We start from the raw sequence: 24,029 nt of genomic DNA, 5'->3' as shown, positions 1-24,029 counted from the left end.
GTGACGTTCAGTGAAACGACATATAACAAAACCAATTTTCCCATAGGCTAATTGATATAAACAACAGTTAAGTCCTAGGGGATTCTCATAAACGTTATAATGAAACAACGTTGAATGAGAAGATGTTATTCGAGGACCTACCACATAGGAATTCTCTTCTGGTCCCTCTATTTCATTTATAATGAAAACTAACTTCTGGCAGCTTGAATGTATCATTTCATAGCATCTCTGTATTACCTAAAACATTATATAACAATTGATGTGCAAAGTGACAAATGAGTCACCAGAAAGAGGATAAATTCTATTTAGCAAACTTTTTTTAAAATAGGAGAAAAAAAATAGAAATATTCACATAAAAATGTTTAGTAAAATAAGGACCTGTGACTTAAGAAAATCTCAATAATACACACACAAAAATCATAATTTTGCAAGGATGCCAGTACATGAATATCTAAATAAACAGAAATGATTAGTGCAGACTGACAAATAATACGAGAATGAAAATCTGCCCAATCCCCTTGAAATTACAATGGTCTAAGGTTCTTACATTTACTATTTTTTTTCAAATGAGGTTAGAAATTCATCAGATGGGAAGAGATAATAATAATAAGGTGGACTACAAATAAAAAGGTATAAACATTCAAATTAAAAGAATGTGTAGAACCCCCAGGTGTATATATCATTTATATGTTATGAAACAGAACTAGAGAAATATAAAATCACAATTAAACAGTTAGAATTTGTAGTCCAATTTATATCACAACACTGTTAAATAATTTACATGAGGCTTTTAGCAACTGTTATTCTCACATTTAACTCTAGTTTACCTGGACGAACTGCTAGCACGTAACAGAGCTATAAAACAGAGGAAACAACCTGGGATCACGCATGGGAATTAGGAGAATTAAATGCGACAGTGAGCAAACAGGAAGAGTACCTAGAGCACAGTGGTATTTCTCTTTCTCCATTAAATGTATTTCAGATTTTTCAAAATGAGTAAATTAAGAAGAAATAATTGGGAGGTAGGCTCTAGAATGAGTCTCTGTGAATGGTGAATTAAGAAATGGCTGAATATTTTCCAATTTTCGGAAAGAATAAACAATCTTTCTAATTAACCAACAATAACCAAAAAGAAGAATCCTAATGCTGTCTAAACACTGAAGAAGAGTAAAACAGTTTAAAAACATAAGGAAAATGGATTATATCATCAAAAGGTGAGCTATCATATACACTCTCTTTAAATAAAGCCCTTTGAGCCGATATTGGGCCAAAAAGTAAGAAGCTCACAAAAACTGATACAGTCATCTCAAAAAAATACTGTCCGAAGATGAGACAAACTGAACTTCAAAAAGAAAAGTGAATGCAATTGCTTGGAACTAAAAATCCATTAATCCGTAAACACTAAAGAAAATGAAGGAGGAAGAACTGGAGGGTAAGGGAGAGGAAGAGAAGAAGAAATAAGAGAATTCCTTTCCCCGCTTCAGCCACTGGTTATTACTGGAAATATCCACAGAACTCACTCACTGCTCTGGAAAATGGCACTTAACGGGAAAGAATTTAGCACCTACCAGCTCTCCTGCACAACTGTATTTCAAGGTAACTAAATACTATTAGTTGATAAAAGTTTTCCTTTATAGAAAAATTCTAGCTAAAAAATATGCAAGGAATTATAAAATTCAAAAGATCATCTCCACTTTGAAACTAATGAAAAGTAATAATGATCAATGGAGGAAATCGCCTGACGCAAATGTGAAAGTTAACTTTTTTACGACCAGGTTCCACTACCTGAGTACTCTGATACATCTTAGTATCATTTAAAGTGGGGAAAAGCATGGCTCCTGATGTGACGCAACGTCAAGTCTACAGCACGCCACCTTTAAGTATTTTTGCCAAAAAAGCTGAAGTGGAATTAAAGCAAATCTTTGGTGCTGAAAACTTCCTATTTACAGGAAATTCAAGGAGATGGAGGAACAAATTTAGTATCACAAAGAAGCAAAAACCCAAATCCATTATTTGGGATCTGGCATATAGAAGTGAGCTGTCTGTTTATTCGGTAAGTTAAAGACATGATGAATTGAAAAAGGAAGGGAGGTTAGGGCAGTAGTAATCTATATCATGATATTTAATACACACACAAACATACAAACATGATGTGGGGACTCTTTTTTGAATTTTGACTAAAACAAACCAATTATAAAAACATATTTTGAGATAACAGAGAAAATATGAATATGGACTGTCAGATGATACTGTTAATTTTTTTTTAGAAATCATTTAACAAAAAAGATGCGTTTGTCTGAAAACTTTCATAATAAAAAACTAGCAAGAATTCACAAGAATTAGAACTAACACATTACCACCACCATGAATTGAGAGAATTCAGAGAGCAGAACACTCACATGTTGGCACCACGGGGGGAATAGCAGGTGGTGGTACACCAGGTGGAGGGACTGGAGGTGGCATGTAGCCTACACAGGAAAAAAAGATCCAAAATCAAATAGTGTAAACAAGGTTCCTTCTTTTAAATCAAAGGTTTTAATAGCTGTAAGTGAAATTCCACATTCTTAAAAACGTCTTGCATTACTACAAGCTCATATCTGTGAGTATATTTTCCATTTTAAAAATGACTTTTATGTCCACTACCTTACTTGATCCTTAGGGAAGCACAGAGATCCTTATCACATCCTATTTACTTACTCATTTGTTTAAGTCCCATGGCACTCTCTATGATGCTATAAAATCAAAGATTAACACAAGCCCGGTAACCCATTTATACGCTAGCAAGCTGACCACATGGGGAATTAAACATTGTATTTCAAGCTGCTGATAACATTATACGCAATAATTCATCTGCAAAATGTGCTACTGTATATCTTTGATATATGTGCTGTTTACCCACTAGATCACAATACTTTCATTAACCTTGGATGTTGCTATACTATGTTTTGAACATTGAAATAAATCTTCAATTTAATATTGGCTGTTTTAAGATTTTAAACGTCAAATGATCAAACTATAAAACTGCTTCCTTGCTTTTTAAAAATATACACCAACCATTAAATTCAATTAGAAACAGTGGCAAAAAGTGAGGGAAAAATAAAGATATATGACTTTCAACAAATGAATGACAGACAGACAATAACTTTATAAAGTCTATATGTTATGAATTTTGAAATAATCACTTAAAAATATCTTCTGAAAAAAACTTCAATTTTAAAATCATAAATACAGAAAATATTTGACAAAAGTAATTTCCAAATATTTAAAAGATACAAAAAGATAAAATTTTTATTAGAATCTGCACCAATTTCAAATTATGTATTAAACTGTAATTTTAAAATTTTATGTTACATGACAAATTACAACCATTCTCAAGCAATGAATTTACTTTTTGGTTTTACTGGTATTTTGGGGGGAACTCTATTCAAGAGCTCAACACTTAAATTATAGAAATCAAAGTACAGTACTTTGTTTGTTATACTACGCAAATAAATCATGAAGTTCAAAGAAAAATAAGTTTTTAAAAATCAATGTATTCTATTTGATTCTATGCTATATAAGCAATGATTTATATTTCATTGATATGTGATGTTTAATCTATAGCTTGTACCTAGAAACACTGATTTAAGGAAATTTTTGTTTATTAACGATTTATTAGGTCAAAAAACGTATCAATCAATTAGCATTTTAAGATTTAATTTCTAATGTCAAAATGGAAACTCGATGATTTTTAGGAAGGACAATCTACATAATCAAATGCATACTTTTTAATGAATGGCTAATAACTATACAGAACTACAACATAAAGATTTTAACATAAATTTTAAATTATCTGAAAAGAGTACTTCAAGGATTTTAAAGGACCCGGACCCCCTTTCTTCTCTCTGTCGGTGCTTCTTAACGTGTGGGCCTCCAACAATCTGCATCACCTGGGAACTTGTTAGAACTGCAACTGTTCCCCCTCAGTCCTACTGTAGCAAAGGGTGGCCCAACAATCTGTGCTGGAACACACCTTCCACGTGATTCTAATGTACGCTAAGGTTTGAAAATCACTGCTCTATGTAGTATTTTAACCTGGAAAAAGAACAATTTACATGATATTCTAAATAATTCCATTAACAAGACGAAAATTCCTTACCAGGAGGTGGTTGTGAAGGGTTAAAACTTGCCCGAAGAAAAGGTGGAGGCATGGGACTGAATCCAGGAGGAGGAACCTGCATTGACACAGGAAATGCTGGTGGGACCAAACTAACTGTAGGCACAGCTGGCGCTACTGGAATCTTTTGTGGACAGAAAAGAAAAAGTCCATAAATCATTTTATCCATCAGCAAACATTACATCTTGGAACACCTAAAGGTAAATTACTTCTATTTCTTTTTTAAGGGTAACAAACTCCATTACATTAAGTTGCTTTGTTTTTTCCCTTTTCGTATACTTGTAAATAAACCCACTTGGGGTAAAAGCAAGGCATTATTGTTCAACAGATAGTACACGGAGAGATTGTGAAATCTGCCTTATATTCAAGTGATGTAAGGCAACAGGCACCTACTTGAATAGTGAGTATCAGGCTCAATCTTAACTTGTCATCGCCCACTAAGTTTCTACTACGTAGCTATGTTACATAACCAAACCACCATTAGGAAGCATGTCAGTAGGAGCTTTAAAATGACTTGAATTTCTCATAAATTCATTTTCTACTCCTAGCATAAATACCTTTTACTCATCCTAGATACAATAATTCCCAAATATTTATTTGTACTATGGCTGTGCCTCTCTCTTAAATTTCATATTCTATCAATGGTCTATTCAACATCTTCATTGTCTGAAAGACACTTCAAACTTCTCATGCACAAAACTGAACTCCCAAGTTCTTTCCAAAACAACTCTTCCTTCCCAGTTTTCTTTCTCATTCTCAGATAATGGTAATCCCATCTTTCCAATTTCTCAGACCCAAAACCTTGCCTCTGCTCTTTCTCACAACTCAAATCTAATCATGCCACGAAGTCCCTTGGTCGTACCACCAAAATATACCCAGTACCTGACCACTTCTCATTCCCTCCACTGCTAGCATTCTAGTCTGAGCCACCATCACCTCTCATCTGGATTGCTCCAACTGTCTTTTCACTGGTCTCCATGCTTTCATGAATGCCCACTAATCTATTCTCAACATAGTACAGCCAGTGCACTCCTTTAGAACTTTAAGCCAGATCAAGTCACTTCTTTCCAACTCCTCCAAAGGCTGCGCATCTCAGAGTGAAAACCAAAGTCCTCCTAGAGATCGCCTCTCCTCTAAGCTGCCTCATTCACTGTGCTCTAGCCCACGTGCCATTCCTGGAACACACCAAGCACGCTCCTGGCCTCCAGCCTTTGCACTGGCTCTTCCCTCTACCTGCAATGCTCTACCTGAAATGCAACTTTCACTTGTGGCTCCAGTGTCTCCTTCTCGGTCAAGTTCGCCCTGACCATTTTACTTAGGATTGTAAGCACCTGTGCAGGCTGGTCACCCTACACTACCTTTATCCTTCCACTGTGTGTCGTAAACTTATTTTAGATCTTCTGTCTCCCATTTTGAGAACAAACGCTCCATAGGGCAGGGATTTGTGTTTGGTTTTTTTTCACTGATGTATCCCAATCTCAGGTGCCTAGAAGAGTGAATGTCACAGAGCAAGCCATCAACAATCATTTATTTGTCCAATAAATAAACATTTAAATATGAATTAGACCATTTCTTTAACTTTTTTTTTTTCAAAAACTGTTTGACTAAACTCATATTTATTCCATTTTGGACAAGTTCCTCCAAGTTTTATAAAGTAAATACATGAGTAAAACAACACATTCAACAACAAAAACACCCAGCACTAACCTGTAACATAGCAACAGGTGGAGGGAAAACCTCTGCCTGGGTGGTGACCACTGTCTCCTTTTCAACTGGAGTTGGGCTCTGAGTTGTCTGGACCGTCTCTTTAACAGGTTCTGAGCTTTTCACAGTTTCCCACTCTAAACGAAATATTTGAAATTGATTTCCTCTAGATAGCTGCAACTTTTCATTTTATTTCTATGTCCACATTTAATTTCATGCCTGTCTAAGTCCTTCATCTACCCCAGCACATCTATCTTTAACATGTGTCCACAACTATAGGTGACAGCCTAGGCTTTGCCCAGATAAATCTGATTAGGGTCCTAAGGAGTCCAAGGAAGCATCACACGAGACACAAATGAAAGACACAAAATATTTAATCTAGAGAAAACACTTAAAGAGGGATGTAATACAGATCTCAAAGGCTGTCTGACATAAGAGGAAACCTCATTGTATATTTTGTCACAAGGTACAAGGGAGACCAACAAATATTAACCCAATACAGAAAATTTTTTCTGGAAATACAGCTATGCAAAAATCGAATGAAGAAGCTCGACTGGTTTCTCCAATAGTTGTCCATCTCCCTCAGAGTAAAGATCAGAGTCATTATGATGACTAGTAAGACTTTACATGACTTCACCCTTCTGTACCTCTCTGACTTCATCTCCTACTACTCACGCCTCACTAACTTTGCTCAAGCCATACTGGTCTCAGGATTTTTAAACAGACTTTACACTTGGTGTTCCCTCTATATGGAATGCTTTTTCCCCAGACACCTGCACATCTCACCCCTTCAGGTATCACCCTCTCTGTTAGATCTTCTTCAACCATTTAAAACTGCAACAGCTTCACACCTATACTGCCTATTCCCTCACTCCCTGATTTTTCTTCTTAAAACTTACCAACATAGAAATACTGTATAGAGTATCTATTTTGTTCACGGTCTAAGTTCTTTCCACTAGAACATGGGTTGGCAAACTTTTCCTATACTAAATATTTCAACCTTTGTGGGCCGTATGTTCTCTGTTGCAACTACTCAACTTCTCTTGAAAAAAAAAAAAGTCATATAAAATAGATAAACACAAGTGAGCATGGCTGTGTTTCAATAAAACTCTATTTACAAAATAGAGTAAATTTGGCCCAAATAGAGTAAATGCCGGCAAGATTTGGCCCAGGGCTAGTACAACCCCTGTACTACAAGGTGCACTGCATGAAAGACAGGATTTTTGTCTATCTGCCTCACTGCTGTAATCCCAGTTCCTACAACTGTGCCTGCTACACAACAGGAAGCAGGAACTAAAATACTTATTACATGAATGTATGCTCTGGTAGAATAGCCATCAAGAAAGAGAGCAACTGACAAGAAGAAAACAAGTGAAAAAGAGTTTGAATATATGCATTGGCCTGAGAACAAAAATATTCTGAAAATTAGCTAAGTTTGCTAAAAAGAGCTAAGATGTGAAGAAATAACAAATATATCGTATTTCAATTCTTTTAAGACTTCTTACTGGTTATAATTACTAATCATTTTATAACTGGAATTTTTAAAAATAAAAAAGACAAGTTTTTAAAAAGAGCAGGCCAGATGGTCACTTGGTTATAAGTGAGCATTCTCGAATTGCATGAGTGTGAACCACAACTCCCTAAACTAAGATTCTATTCCTGCCATTCTCAACATGTATACTAACCAAAATCATCTGGGAAGTTTTTTAAAGAATCTTCTGAAGTACGCAGTTCTCATTTAAATTTGAGGAATTGAAACACAGTACTACCTCAGTTTTCAAACGTCTCCATTGGCGAACATTTTGGTTTACAAACGCTGTAAATTTTATGGATCTATGGTATCATTAGATAGTAAAATTCATGCTAAATTTGCAGTTTTAGGGGTTGATTTTAAAGGTCTGGAATGAATTAATCCATTTTGCACTACTTTCTATGGGAAACCATGCCTCGGTTTTCGAACGTTTCAGAACTCGAATGGTCTTCCAGAACAAATTATGTTTGAAAACCAAGGTACCACTGTATTTAGTTTTAAACAGCCTCCGTATACAAAATACACAATTCTATCGAGCAAAACTTTTTTAAAATCGTTTTTGAACACAGTGTTTCATATTTTTTCACGTTTGGGGGTGGGGAGTGGGAAAGAATCGGGAAAATAAACACAATTCCCTCTATTATGAAAAACTCTTATCAATGACAACCTTTTAAGTGTACTTTCTTAATAAAACTACCCTTAGGGTTCTTACCAGTATTTACAGTTTCCTGATCAATCATGCCTCCTTCTGCAAAACCTTCCAAATCATCCACTTTAACTTTTTCCCAGGGTATATATGTGACTCCAAGATCCACATCCCAGAATTGTTTGTATTCTGTTTTCACACCTTTGTTTAAAGCCCAAGCAATCTATCAGAAATGAAGAGAGAAAAAAGAAAGCTCATGTATACTGTAAAAACAAGAAAAAACATTCAAAAACATGTAAACAATATAAATACAAATAAAAAATAAAACTAGTTTTAAAAATCAGGTGAATGGGCACAACATCACTGAATAACAGTAGCCAAGAAAATTTCTTCCATGCATTTTCCGTTTTTGTTTGTTTATAAAATAAAACCTGCATTAACAGTGATGGCGTTTGTGAGATTTATTTCTACTTTTTACTGAAACTTTAAAAAAGGACATTTCCAGAAATAATATCCAAATCTACTTTTCACCATTAAAATGTCAAGCTACATTAGCAATAATTAGACTACTTATTATAATTTAAACAAAATCTTGGTACTCCAGAAAAAGAGGAGACCAGTGAACTTTAGTTTACATAGAGAAACTCTCTGCCATCAATTGACAAAGGTATGGGCATGTTAACTCCCTTGAAAGCAGTTATTTTAAAGTTTTTAATTCAGTTGCAGAAGCTAATGTAATAAATTATGTCCAAATAGCAGAAATGAAATACAAATTAGTCACAAGAAGTAAAACTGGAAAAATACACAATAAATACTCAGTTTAAAGACTAAGAGGAAAATAAAAATATAAATAAACCCTTCACAGGGGTTGTAGAAGACAAGATGTTAAAAAAATAGAAATTAATAATATAATTAAGGGGTATGATTAGGAAGCATTGGGAAAAAATAAATGAAAGACAAACTTGTAAAAATGAAAAAGGTCTGCTCATAAAATGGAGGTGACCTGGCTGATGAAAAGAATGTGTATGTGTGTGTGATTTCAAAGCAAGAGTTTGACTAAAGTTTGGTTACTGTTTTACCTAATATCTAATTCTGTAACTCAACAATATTGAAATAATAAATTTCCATTGAGCTTTGCCCGTAACATTAAAAAGGATGAATTAAATATAGGAACATTCTAATAATCCAGTAAAACATGAGCATGTACCCCTCTCCCCAATCTCACCTTAATAACCTTGGAACCGATTTTATACGATCCAGAACTAAGTTTCTGAAGAGCCCGAAATGCATCTTGCCGATGAACCATGCAGACGTAAGCACAGCCCCTGGGAGGAATCATCTATTAAAACAAATGGTCTCTTTAGAAGGGGTACAAGGAGGGCAATTCATTCTGGCATTTTATGGTTTTAATGAAACAGAACATTGTCTATTAACTAATATGAAGTGATTCCCTTTTCTTTGCCCAGCTATGTTTATTGGTTCAATTCATGTACAGCAAATTACTTAGTCTTAAAAAAAAAAAAAAAAAAAAAGCCAAAATTCAAAACCTAGTTGGGTCTCGCTCTAAGCCATGATACACACATATGTGGAAACTTGAATGTCATGTCAGGTAAAGTTTTTCTAATATAAAGAACTATTTTAAAAAGTAAAAATACACACACATGCATAACCGACATATTTGAAGGCATACAATTTAGTCACAATATTATTTTAATTTTTCCAATTATATTGATTAACCTGTGAAGAATTTTTGTTTTGGAGAAGTACCTTAACCTTAATATAAAATCTATAATCTACAGCAAATGATAAAACTAAGGCACTTCAATCTTAAAAAACTTAATTTTGTCCAGGTACTTCTGGACAGAGGTTTAAAATGAATGGGAAAATTGCCTCAGTGTAAGGATGTGAGAGTTTTATTTATAAACTATTTCACTATTCTATAGACTACCAGATCATAAAATTATCCTTGATGTATTAATTCAGAATAACACAGTGCATGTGTTTCTTTAAGAACTCAAAAGGTGTTCTCTCACTTTATTATTACTCAACACCTAGTAAGCTCTATTTGTTAAAATAAAAACAAAAAATTCTCCCTCAGTCTTGCTAACATTTCAAGCTACTGTCACTTTAATACCAAACCTTTCAAAAGACAAGTCTCTCTAACCCCTTACATACTTCAACTCTTACGCTGTAGATCCAACTCCTTCCCAACCCACTGAAAATAGTTTTTTCAAACTCACTAGTGACCTACTTAATGCTAAATCTAACAGACTTTTCTCAGTACTCAAACTCCCCTAAAACCAAGTAACAGCGTTCTAAATCTTACATCAATTTTTCAAATCCTGGATTTTATCACTCAGCCATTGAGTCCACGTCAGTTCACAAAATAATTTAGTGACTATTATTTGTTGAGAACTATGCTCTTCAAAGGTAATCCAGAGGAGAAAGACAAGGCAAATTAATGCCCAGATTCCTATGGCACAAAAAAGACTACGCATGTCGTAAGCCACCAGAAAATCCAAAATGCTGCTCAGAGGCAGGATCTGTTCAGAGCAGTGACTCTGGCTTTGCATGAGAATCACCTGTGGGACCACACCTCTTCGATAGGCTCCTAAAGATACTGCTCACGGGCAACCCTATTTTTTCAAATGTCAACACATTTCTGATATGCAGCTAGTGCTAAGAAGAAAGGAGAAAATTCGAAAAATTTTCAGGTGTTATATGATCACGGATTCTGGACGATAGTTATGTTTTGACAGGTGAAATTTAAAAAGACAAAAAGTAAGAGAAGCCTACAACAGACACTCTTATGGTGGAGAAAGGAATTGAAATAGCTAAGCTGAAACACTTAACCAATCACCATTTATTATCAGTGTGACTCAGGCAAATCACTTACGTTTACTCACTGGTAAAATAACAACAGTTACTTAACCAGTTTCTTGTAAGCCTCCAAGCAGACATACACAGTTGAAAGTAAAATACGAAATGAAAAACCTCAATTCACATAAGGAATTCCATGATTAACACAGAAGAGGCAAACTTGGCCATGTGCGGAGTGGTGGGATCTAACACTGGAAAGGGAAACCAGCCAATTGCCCAGTCAATAATCAGAAAAAGTCCATAGACATAAAAGTATAACTTAATCAAATCAGAGGGTTAATGAATTATAAATCTCCTCAAACAAATAAAAATACAACATTTCATTAGTTTTAGCCCCAGGGGAAAATGACAGCCCTTCAGGAAGAAAATACTCAAAGGAGACAGGATGGAGCAAAACCACTAAAGGAACCAAGCTGAGGAGTGAAAGGCTTAACTCAGGTCAGTGGACATGACCTGGCCACACTGGTTTTCTTACCTAAGGCTTGAGGGGGGCACAGAAAGAGAGGGAGAGGAGGCGGGCAGAGGCTGGGACCCCAACTCCAGTTGTGTCCACACACTACCTACCGTTTCCCCCCGAAAATAAGACCTAGCAAGACCATCGGCTCTAATGCATCCTTTGTAGCAAAAATTAATATAAGACTCGGTCTTATATTATGTTAGATAAGACCCGCTCTTATATTATAGTAAAATAAGACCGGGTCCTATATTAATTTTTGCTCCAAAAGACGCATCAGAGCTGATGGTCCGGCCAGATCTTATTTTTGGGGAAACAGGGTATGAGCTCATGTGCAGGTGATTACAATTCTGTGGGACTCAGTTTCTTCATTTTCTATAAAAAGAGGAATTAAATTAGGTCACACATAGGGTTCCTGCTAACTCAAACATTCAATGTTTTTAGGAATCAAGTGCTACACAGCTGTAAAACTCCTATGAATTTTTGTTAGAATTCCATTTAAACAATTAATCAAGCAAGGCAATAAACAGCAATAGAATAAACACAAACGAAAGTCAAAGGATCCTTGTGAAGCTGTGCATTATAAAGGCAGATACTACTGGGCCAATAAGGAACTGAAGGGACTCTCTATATGAGTGAAAACCCCTATTCTTTTCTTTACCTTAAACTACTGTTTAACAACTGATACTTACATTAATGGATTCAATTTGTCCAAACTCTTCAAACAGGTTGGTTAAATCCTGCTGTGTGGCCTTCTTGTCCACCTGCCCAACCCAGAGAGTAGTACTGCATACTGGCAAGACATAAGAGAGAACCGACCTAAATCACATAGACAACTTACTTCTTCCACAGAGCTGAGAAGAAAGAACTAATGACAATAGACTAAAATTTAAGATAACAACATACTTGCTAGTTGACATTTGTATCTATTATATTTAAAAATCAACTAAAATCCCAGGGATCCATTCACATCTATGCCAAGTCAACCTCCTGCGTGTCACCTGTTCTCAAGCTTGGAGGCACACGTGAATCACCTATGGGTATCTGGGTCCCACTGTGACAGATGATGAATGGTACGGGGTTTGACAGAGTGGAGGATAGGAGTTCTAAAGTTCCAGACGTAATTCTAATGTGCAACAAAGTTTCCAAACCACTTTTCCCTGCAATCCTATCTATCCGTACCTTTTAAGTATTTTTCTGTACTGGAAAGATTAAGTAGATATTTCGCCCTAATCACCAGTTAAATCTGAAAACCGTATCTTATCCTTAAGGAAATAATAATTTGCAGGAAGATACAAACAGGAAAAGGCTGAACTGGAACTCCTTCACTGGTTATCATGAAAGACTTGGACGGCACTTCCCTTTATATATAATATATATGTATATATAATAAACAAATGCTACACATGAAACACCTTGTCTCCTTTTAGCTGCACTGTTCGTGCCTCCATGAACATCTCCTTTTCCTGAAGACATTAACTTTAAAAATATTTACAGCTAATGTATTTGCAGAGTTTTAAATACACAGTTGTCTCTAGCGCAACATAGGCTTCAACTGCACGGGTCCACTTACAAGCAGGTTTTTGTTCAATAAATACAGTCAGCCCTCCACATCCTCAGGTTTCACATCGCGGATCCAACCAACCACACATGGAAAACAGCATTTTCAATCCCCCACTGGGATCTGCGGAAACGGAGGGCCAGCTGGATGCAGTTCTATGCCATTTTACGTAAGGGACTTGAGCGTCCGCGGATATTGGCATCTGCGGATGTCATAGCACCAATCCCCATGGATACTGATACTGTAATTACCAGGTTGCCCCAAAAATAAGACCTAACCGGACAATCAGAGCTCTAATGCGTCTTTTGGAGCAAAAATTAATACAAGACCTGGTCTTATTTTACTGTAAGACCAGATCTTATATAAGACCCGGTCTTATATTAATTTTTGCTCCAAAAGACTCATTAGAGCTGACTGTCTGGCTAGGTCTTATTTTTGGGGAAACACGGTCAGTTTGGGGGAGTCAAAAGTTACATGCAGATAATTGACTGCACGGGGGTCGGCTCTCCTAACCCCCACATTATTCAAGGGTCAACTATATTTGGATTTATGTCAGTGTCATTTTTAAAGAACAAGTTTCCAGCTTTTTGATTAGCTTTTACCTATAATAGGGCAGGCTGAGAGCTAATTTAGACCCACATTAAGACTGCCAGGTCTCCACTGAACACAGGTTTGCAACCTGGTCTCTACTCTGGCTAGCCTCAGCTCCAACATCTCCCTATCTGCGTGGGCCTGCGGAATTGTTCTCCAGCAGGTCCCTGGTCACTGTTCTTCCCTGCTGTTTCTTCTTTGCGTCAGGGAGTCATGCCCTAAGAACATATACTTGAAATTCAACCAAAGTCTCAAGGGACAATGTATTACTTTTCTTTTGCTGCTGTAACAACAAAACACCACAAACACAAAACGTATTCCCACAGTGCTGGGGGTCCTAACTGGGTCCTCAAGCTGCGTCCGTCTGCAGCCTCTCGGGGAAAGCAGAATGTTTCCTTGCCTTTGCTCGGTCCTACATGCAGCCCGCACTCCTTGGCTCATCAGCTCCATCTTCAAAGCCAACAGTGCAGATCTACCAACCTTTTTCTCCTCCCATCTTCACAGCACCTTTTCTCTGACCTTGCTTCCCTCTTATAAAGACTCTTGGATTACACTGTGTTCTTCTGAATAATCTAGGTTAATCTCCCCACCTGAAGATGGTTCCAGTCACATCTGCAAAGCCCCTTTTACCATGCAATGCAACATATCTACAAGCTCCAGTGGTCTGGATGGGGACACCTCATTAACCTTCCACCAAACCGTAGCCAATTTCTGAACCTCTCTCACTGAACAGTTCCCTCCTCTTCTTACTCTGTCCGACATATCACAGCTGCCTTTATCTCCCCAAAATTTCCCCTACTCTTTCAATGTTATCTAATTATTCCCATGGATAACTCCATTCCCCCCCAACCCCAGAAAGCAATACTGAGTCTCCCCCATCCCATAAGAAGGGCACATGATTCCTGGAATGCTACTGTTTGTTGATGTTTCATAGCCCCTGAATTATTTGCAAAAATTCTTGTGTTCTAAGGACCAATGGTAAGGAGACATTACTGTATGTGTTTAAAATATGTTGGGACCACATAAAATTGATATTACTTCTGTGTAAAATAAGTTTTTAGGTTAAAAAAAAAAATCAGAGACATACTTTCACTGCATCTTCTTAAGTACTTTCTGAATTTGTTTATTGTGCTTTCCCCATGAAGATAAAACAGCGATAGGAAATGAATTCCATGGTGAATACCTATGTAAATGGTGGCAGCAACAACATGACAATTTAGGCGACCAACCAAATGAAAGAGACTGTGGAAAAGCCCTGCCCTAAAATAGGCAATTCTGACTGTCCTCCTGTAATCACGGGGAGAGGCACAGGAGAGATTTAAAGGTCAGACCTTGCTAGGTGAGACACAGAAACTTTCAGAGTTCGGAACAGCAGCACCATTAGATTAACTGGCTCATAATCACATAGGATTCTGGCAGGAAGCCAAGGCTTGTTCAAAGTGCGAGAACTTAAGTAAGCAGATGGCTACTGCCGTCTATTTTAAGCCTGGATTTCCAAGATGCTTTAGCAGTGCCATAAGTTATACTAATTATTTATCTATTTCCATGGCAGAAAATATTTACTTACACATATTTTGGAAATCAAATAACCTGATCAGTGTTCGGTCTTGACAAAAACTGACAATTTGCTCCATTTTATGTACACTGCCCAGCTGCAGTCTGTTAGCTCACGGCGGGAGTTATCACTCACTAAGAATCCTTTAGGGAGAATTTGGCTCTCACTGCAATTTATTTTCCTATACCTCACATTCTAACAAAGGGAACACTCCCCTAGCCCTCTCCCAAAACAAACTGCCACTACTGCCCAACTGTTCTAATCACACATTACAGATTAACACATAAAGGAGGGAAAGTTTGTACAATAGGAATGTCTCCTTCAGTCCTGACCCAGTCAGTGTATCCTCGGCTTTGAAACCCACATGCTTCCTACACTAATTACTCCTACAGACCTGGGGGTCGTAACTGGTTAGGACACTATGCACAGAAGACACTGACACTAGCCTTGGCCCACGTTAGGTACATTAGTCAAGGCTTATGTTTTGTAACTTGCATTAAAAAACATACAACTCTCAATAACCTTAGTACTGGAGGAGAAATTGATCTTCCCTTTTCTCTTCTCCCCTATCACTTTACAAAACCCAGGATAGCACTACTCATTTACCAAACCACTTTTCAAATTCTCAGTCTTAAAATAAGATTTAGAGAACTTACAGTTTTATACAAGTGTGTCACTTACCACTTAATGTTTTCGATCTAATTGGAGGCAAGCCCTTCTTTTGTCGTTCTTTCTCCCTTTCTCTAGCTCTTCTCTCACTAGAGTACGAACGTGATGATTTCCTTTTTCTTTCCCTTGAGCGTGAGCGTGAGCGCTTTCTGTGTTTACGCTTTCGAGAACCAGATCGTGACCTAGACCTTCGTTTTCTTGGTGATCTAAAAACAAAACCTTATTTTATTTCTAGTAATCAATGTTACTCTTCTATCACTAGGTGAGAAAAAGAAAAAACAGGAAAAAAAGGTTGTCTTATATTTAGCTACTTCTTAGAAAAGATTTAAGTATAATCAAACATCACACATGCATTTTCTAAAATCTATGTACTGCTTAGGTCCATACTGGGCATAGATATTTGTTTTCAATAATTCTTACTAAGTCTGGGTTAGTATTTACAAACACAAAGAAGAACAGGAGAACAAGATCCTAGTAAGGGCCTCACTTTCTCTTAGTGTCTCCCAACTCATTTTTCAAACAAGAGTCAAGAACAGGGATGAAATACCAAAGAAAAATAAAAAGATCCTTTAGGTGATAAACACGTTACATTCTTAAAGTTAGAAAACAGAGAATGTTTCCAACAGAGCACTAGGCCACTATATAATTCTGCTTACAAGTTTTCAACTTGTAAAATTTTGCTGAACTTCACATTATAAAGTGATACTGAAACACTGTTTCTTTTTCGCCTGTCAACCATACCCAGTGAACTCTCCAAAATGCTTATGTAGGTGTTGCAAAACAAATAAAGAAGCTGCTATGCTAGGCTACAACAAAGAAGTTTTCAGCACTAACATTGTAACTGCTGTAGCAAGATACTGTTCACATGAGGTAGAGTTAGAGAAAGTTGAACTGACAGGCTCGCCTTCACAAGAGGTAAATACAAATAACTTCTTGAAACTAACAATAAATTACTAAAAAAAAATGATCAAAGATACCACCCCCTCCTCTAGCATTTACTGTTCAGATTTTCAGGGTATTCATGTGTAGAAAAGTGGGTACGAAAAAATGTTAAAGACTAATTATTTTTACTTTTAAGAGAAAAATACAATAGAATTTCTAACACTGTTCTGCTACAGCCTGATTTAACTGTTGTTGAGATGCATTATTATCCTAACAGCCTGAGGTTTCATCAAAATATTATTCACTAAGATGAGGTATAATCCAAAATCTAAGTCTCATGATATGGCTGTGATCCATGTATAATATTCAAATAAATGGTCACAGATATAGCCAATTAAAAATGGAAGAAAGTATTTTCTGATTTTCAAATTCTGAATTACTTCTTTCTGAGAGAATGTAAGATGTCATTATAAGAATATAAAATGTCATTATAAGAAAAAAAGTTTCTTTAAATCTTGATGCAAAGAAATAAAGCCACCATTTTAAAAGTTTACACACAACTATTCTTAAATATTATTGTAGAACCTTGAACGGGATCGTGAATGTGTTCTTGATCTTGAGCGAACAGCCACTTTCTTTGCTTCTTGTTCAAAGATCTCCTCTTCCACTCCATCCTGCCCTTCATCTATATCCATGTCCTCAAAAGTCAAAAGAAGAGCAAACAGACAAAATGCCTGGTTGAGACTCAGTACGTTGACAATTCTGACGTACAAAATATTCACCACAGTAGCATTAATGGCTAATAGTAAAACGTTCGAGTGTGGAGCTTAAGTGTGGGGAGAAAATCATTCAGGACATTACCATTATTTCACATAAAATATTTAACATAAAATAAAAATTACCATACTTTTTAGTATTTTTTCCTAACTAATTTATAAATATCTGACCCAGAAAAGCATTTACTTTCTACCTGTTGCTGAATATCTATGGAATCATCCAAATTTGCTTCAGGTTCAAGAAAATGCTGTTGACTGCTCCCTTGTGATGGTGTCGCGGAATGCTCTGATCCAAATGTTCCTTCTTGACTATCCTGAGGGGTTGCCTATTGAGGATGAATACAAATACACAGCCATTGGGAAATAGTGAATATTATTACAAATGAAAATGTAAACATGCAAACATTACAATAAAAATTTTAAAAAGGAGCCCAATACAAAAAGAAATCCCATGTTTAATCTTTTATAATCAATCTAAAATTATACTTTTGTATAAATCCAAGTTTACTTAAAAGCATGGAACATCATAAAAAGGGAAGACGACTGGAAGATTACAATAGAATGGTAAGATCAAGTAGGTATTCAAATAAACTTTTAAGTGTGGAAAATATAAACCTTCAAGAATAAAGGGATTTATGATGAATGACATATAATGGCACTAAATGAATCTAGAATTTAATTGGCAATTAGCATTTTTATAAAACGCTATAAATGAAAAGTCCCATAAAGTATTTTGGGACTACTAATACTTATACGTACACATATTACGTGTAAAGAAGCAATATGAAGCACAAATGCCAATATCAAAATCACTGATCTAGGAAAACAATTCTCAACTTGGGCCTTCCCCAACCTCCACCTTGAGGAATTCACAAAATAACATTAGAATGTACCCTGAGATGGGTAAAACATTTCAGAAAGTCTAACGAAAGTTAGGCAATGAAGCCTAATTACAGGAACATTTAAAATGTAAACTGGTTTTTCCCCCGGGACTAGAATTACAGCAACTTGACACAGTGACACTGCTTACATGACACTAATCAGTATGACACTGATTAGCAATTTCATACACTATGGTAATAGTAAAAACGAGAAGAGACATTATGGGGAAAAAATGTCTCCTTACATAAATTCTCCTAAAACATATCTCGCAGGTGTGGAAGATGAGTAAAAATAGTTTCTGGTGACGAAGATTAATAAAAATGTTCCTGGTGGCCCACAAGATAGGAACTACTGTAATATTTACAGTAAAGAGCAACTGAAAACTACTGTTCCCTCCCTACAAACTCTGACTGTGAACAAGGTCCTTGAACTCTGAATTTCAGTCTTCCTATGTGTAAAAGGAATACTAGCACAGTGATTATAGACAACCATATTATTTATTAACTTCAAAGTTCCCAAGAAACGAGATCTTAACTGTTGCCAGCACAAAAAAGAAATGATAATTATGTGACATGACAGAGGTATTCTCTAAAACTACGGTGGTATAATACTGCGCCATGTAAATGTATCAAATCAACACCTTGTACACCTTTAATTCACAAAATGTTGTATGTCGATTATATTTCAATAAAACTTTTTTTTAAAATGACTCTTTGTCTAAGATGACATTTAAACTGAAAGAAAAGATAGCATAAAATGAAGAACCATAAAGAATATTAAAGAACCACTCCAAGTCTCTTAATTTATGAAGGAAAAGGTTCCCCGAGGACAAGTAACATTTTCAAAGATTAGAAATAAATCAAAGCTAAAGTCAGAATTAGAAAAGACATCTATTATTTAAATACCTGTTCTATACCACAGTATTGACCCAAAAAGTAGTAAATAACAGTACTTTCTTCCAAAACAAATCAAAGGTGTTTTAAGCACAGTCCTGACTTATGCCTTTAAAATGGTACAATAACAAAACTTTTAACACAAGAAGATAATTTTCAACTGCATCCTGAGCCTTACTATTTGGTTCTAATTCTGTACTTATATATTCTTCACATCATTTATTTCTTATCCCACCACTTACCTTAAGCCTCATTTCTACTTCATCCCTCTCCCTGTTTTTCACCCTCAGTTTTCTATCTACCAGTTAACCACTGGAAGTAACTCCCAGGATCCATTGCAACCAATTTTAGTTTTTGAGTTTCTTTTTTGAGCAGCTCTACCTACTTAAAAAAAATTGAGATTTCACTGGAACTCACAATTTTTATTCTTTCTTAAAAGCCCTATGAAGAACACAGAGAAAATTTCTGAACTTTAAAAAGTCCACTAAAATGTATACCTAAGATAAGTTATGGAATCTTAGGTATAGGGCTGATTTTCCTATACTGTGTTTCCTCGAAAATAAGACCAAAAATAAGCCCCAATTAAGACAGTCAGCCAGACGGACACATTTAGTAAGTTAAGACGATGTTCCAGAAGGAGATGACATGACTGTATTTGAATAAATGTAGATTGTTGTACATGAAAAAATAAGACATTCCCTGAAAATACTCCCTAGTGTGTCTTTTGGAGCAAAAATTCATACAAGATCCGGTGTAATTTTCGGGGAAACACAGTATATTGAAATGTTCTGCTATTTCATCAACCTAAGAATTATTCCATTGTTGCTCATCAATTATACCCCATTGTCAAAAAAGACTCAAATAATAAGAAAAATAAAAAGCATTACAATTGTTGAGAAGTGTGTTTCAATAGTGAAATAAATCACCATTCAGTTTTAACTACAGTACCAAAAATATTGCATTATATTTCAAGAAGGTATAAATAAGCTTGGAGACACCATCTTTGTAGTCTGCTTTTAGCTTTCCTTGGAATATGGTTATATATTTAATTTCTCATTTTCTGTCCATAATGACATAATACAGAGGAACACATTTCACAATTATTAGACAAAGTAGAAGATGAATGCAAAGAAATAGCCTCATTCTAGACTTCAGTGATGATGGTGAAATTGAACATTTACGTGAAATATTAGACTGAGTTTTCAGATGAACATATCCTAAGATGTATTTCTCAAACTCAACTGAGAGAAAAATGTATCTCTTAAGGACAAAAATAGAATATTTTCATCCAATCTGTCATTCAACAAGGACTCCATTTTGTATTTTTGCGACAAGAATCTGGACTTTTTGTTTTGCTAAGAAGATGTGACATTTGAATTAAATTGAAATAGAAAGGTTTGCTACATTTCAATTATATTAAAATTCTTAAAAGTTTTTTCCCCTATCCCTTTAGTCTGACTTCTGTAAATTATTTGTAAGATGACATGAAAATATTTTTTAAAAGGCTCCATCCACTGGACCCAGTGACTATGATTTTTTTTTTCCTTATATACTGGTATATGTCCTTAGTATACATTCTAGTATACATCTCGTTTCTTCAACGATGTCCTCATGCACAGCATCAATAAAAACAGAAGACAAGGATAATAGCAGCTAGCAGAGATGTCTTTCAAGGTTGCATTAACACTCATTAAGTGCCACATTTTGATCATTTATAAATCCCCCTTCCTCTGTTTTTCTCTGTGACAGGGCAAACTTAGTCGAAGGCCTTACTAAAATCCACACATGCTATCCTTTGCCTACAGCATTTTCTTGATTTATGATTGTAATAAATCTACCACCTCAGTACCCTGAAATGCAATTTATTTGAGCCTAGAGACATCAACTCATTTAATGCAACTCAAGGCTCTTAATACATCACCCATTTTAGGTTTTATCATGTTCAATTCTACTCTTTCCATTATATTCTCCTATATAAAAAAATTACTTAAGCAAAATAAGTTACATATTTCTAACAGGCCACTGGCAGCTCTTCATTAAGTGGCTGAATCTTCTATAATCTTTTATTTCTTAACATTCTTTTTAAAGCCCTTTTTATTAGTCTTACCATTTTCATCAGCAGCACTTCATTTTGAGCTATAGCTCACCTGACATCTTTTGAATATCCTGATAAAACAATTATCATAACCAAGAACTCCAACTTCCTCAAGACAACAGAAATCATTCCCCTTATGACACGCTTATCTTCCTATTGTCAGGGATACTAGACCTCAACAAGTATGCAGATGTGGTTAGGGCTGCAATGTTTAGAGAGGCACTAGCAATTCTATTCTGTAACAACTTCTAGGCAGCCATACTGAACTTACTGGTAAATAAAAATGCTTAATTTTTCTGTATATTTCACCCTATCTTAAATATACTAAGGCAATTGGATTTGTAGAGCCAACTACACAATTTATTAAATTTAACTGTTACTGTTAATATATTCTCCAATTCTAAATTTATTTTAAACACTATCCACCTTATGCACTAGAAAAGTTGTTTTTCTTCACCACTCCCTTTTCTTCATCACTCATTTTTGAACAACAAAGCTTTAAAGAACATCTACTCCTTCCAAACGGGTCTTAATGAGTTATCTTCTAAAATTTTGGAGATAATGTATAGAGCAATTAACGATGCCAAGAGGTGTTTTCATTTGAGGGGAAGGGGACTGAGATTCTTAGGACAGAATCACTCGTCTCAAGTTTCTATTAACTTTCACTTTTCACTTCAATAACCTGGTGTTAATTATAAGCTGGTCAACAGTACTACCTTGATTTTATTGCCTCTACTAACCCTTGTGAAGTAAAACTGGAACTAAAGCAATTCAAAAGTATCACATTTACACACGAACAAATCTGCTGTTTGGATAAGTTCTGTCATCACTACCACTCGCCTCTGAATAGCTCTGAGATTTTTTATTGTATCACTGACAACTTGTTTCTTTTCCTTGAACAACAACTTATATTGTTCTTTAAACAACATCCACGTTCTTCATTGGGCTCCATCTTCCAAGTTCCTGAATTCTCAAGCAGAAACATATTTGCCCGACATGAAATACCGCATCTACTCCAATCACTGCTATCAGAATTATTTCTTCAAAATAAGGTATGGAATTCCATTCCATAATTTCCAGGTACAAGTTCCAACCTAGCAAATATCATTAATACTAATTTCACATTTACTATTTGCATTAAAAGGACAACTTCAGAGCCCAGTAGTGTCTAAGGTTCACTACCCTTTTGACCTAAAGTAACTCTTCCCTCTTCCACATTCCCGGTCTCTCACTCGTACCTGTTACAGAATCTAGAATTCTACCTTGTGTTCACACGAACGTCGCTCCATAAAGAATCGGTTACGTGAGGTCTTGCTTTTCTGTTCGTCTCCGTGTGTATCATTTGTCTAGCAATCCCTATTTTAAAATGTTTGTGATATTGTGTTACATTCATTTACGCCAAAGAGTTTTGAGTATTAGGAAGAAGTGTGAGTGGGGATATTTCCAAACATGTATATGCTAAGCAGTTTACTTCTATAAGTACTTCTCATATAGAGCAAAAACAGGATTTATAATGGATTTAGACCTGTCATTGCAAGTTGACATATTTGATCAATTCTATGGTGAGATTTTTCTTCACATTTGCTCAGCCCTGAAATTAATAAAATTCTTACAACTCCATGGGATGTTATCCTTTAGAAGAGATTAAAAATTCTTAGCTAACGATATACATCTAGACTACCAATATACATCAGCTGTATACTGTTGCATTAGATATTTCACTTCACCGAACTTCAACTTCCTGGGGTGTAAAATGGGAGTCAAAAGGCCTACCTCATAAGCATAAATGTAAGCATGCCTAAAAGTTCCTGCCCCGTGGTAACAGCCTAAGTAAAGGCAGCTAATCTATTTTGTCATCATCACCATCAACAACAGCAGTCACCACCATGAGCTTTCTTGACAGGAAACTGAGTGGAGAGGAGAGCACATGACGTTTCAAATTGTAATAGTGAAATGCCATCTGTCTTCTGTTCTACACTTCCAGTATACTGAAATTAAATTCTACAATGTTCTCAACCAATTCGTAAGTTGCTAGAGCACATTTTTACTGTAGAAAAAGTGTAAAGCTCCTGGAAATACTGATTGTCCTAGTAAGAAATAGCTGAAGAAAAACGACCACACTTGTGACACACTGATTCCTAGCATACAGACAGCAATAACTCTAAAGACCGTAAGATAGAGTTCTAAACCTTTTGAGGCTGTTGCTGTTCCAGGAGTTGCTGTCTGAGATGTTCAAGGTTTTGCTGCTGTAGTTGTTCTGCTATCTGATGAAAAATGGAATTGTTCACAGATTCCGAAACATGAGAACTAAAAGGAAAAACAAGTGGAAATCTATTTTAAAATCCAGTAAAGATAATATGAAAATAAAACTGAGTATCCAAACCTCCCCAAATTCCAAATAAATGAAGCATACTTTACTACAATGTTTACTGCTGAAATATTAACAAAGAAAACGGAAAACCTCAGAACATTAATATGTTAAAACAGAAATATATTCTCCAATAGTGTTTCAATAGGACGTGTTAGAAATACTCTGATGAGGATCTGATACTATCTCATATTATTAAATACAAATAAATTAGTACTTTTTACATTAGAACACTTTAAGAAAAGCTCAGTAAAACACTTATAAAAACCGTTAAAAAGTATTTAAACATTGTCACTTTAACTTCTCTAACTATGAGATAGTGGGAGAAATGTTCTATCAATAATAACATATGAAATGTACAATTATAATTGACCATCAACTCATAA

General features: G+C 35.6%; 1 protein-coding gene across 8 annotated transcripts in view; it reads right to left on the bottom strand.

Moving 5' to 3' along the window:
* SCAF8 (SR-related CTD associated factor 8) overlaps positions 1 to 24,029 on the bottom strand; it is a 193,540-nt gene that overhangs the window by 112,305 nt on the left and 57,206 nt on the right. For all 8 annotated transcript variants that reach the window (XR_004421939.1, XM_033096149.1, XM_033096156.1 and 5 more), the window contains 10 exons: positions 23,465 to 23,582; positions 17,600 to 17,731; positions 17,215 to 17,327; positions 15,760 to 15,953; positions 12,064 to 12,164; positions 9,263 to 9,376; positions 8,104 to 8,260; positions 5,864 to 5,997; positions 4,139 to 4,280; positions 2,400 to 2,468 (listed from right to left, as the gene is read on the bottom strand). Coding sequence is in view for 7 of the 8 variants with exons in the window: in XM_033096149.1 (XP_032952040.1) it covers positions 2,400 to 2,468; positions 4,139 to 4,280; positions 5,864 to 5,997; positions 8,104 to 8,260; positions 9,263 to 9,376; positions 12,064 to 12,164; positions 15,760 to 15,953; positions 17,215 to 17,327; positions 17,600 to 17,731; positions 23,465 to 23,582 (1,274 nt within the window). In the remaining variant the exon portion in view is untranslated. The remainder of the gene's footprint in view (positions 1 to 2,399; positions 2,469 to 4,138; positions 4,281 to 5,863; positions 5,998 to 8,103; positions 8,261 to 9,262; positions 9,377 to 12,063; positions 12,165 to 15,759; positions 15,954 to 17,214; positions 17,328 to 17,599; positions 17,732 to 23,464; positions 23,583 to 24,029) is intronic.

The sequence above is a fragment of the Rhinolophus ferrumequinum genome, chromosome 3 (assembly GCF_004115265.2).
Source record: "Rhinolophus ferrumequinum isolate MPI-CBG mRhiFer1 chromosome 3, mRhiFer1_v1.p, whole genome shotgun sequence".
Taxonomy (NCBI): domain Eukaryota; kingdom Metazoa; phylum Chordata; class Mammalia; order Chiroptera; family Rhinolophidae; genus Rhinolophus; species Rhinolophus ferrumequinum.
The sequence above is the reverse complement of the archived record's forward strand: the minus strand, read 5'-3'. Positions and strand labels throughout refer to the sequence as shown.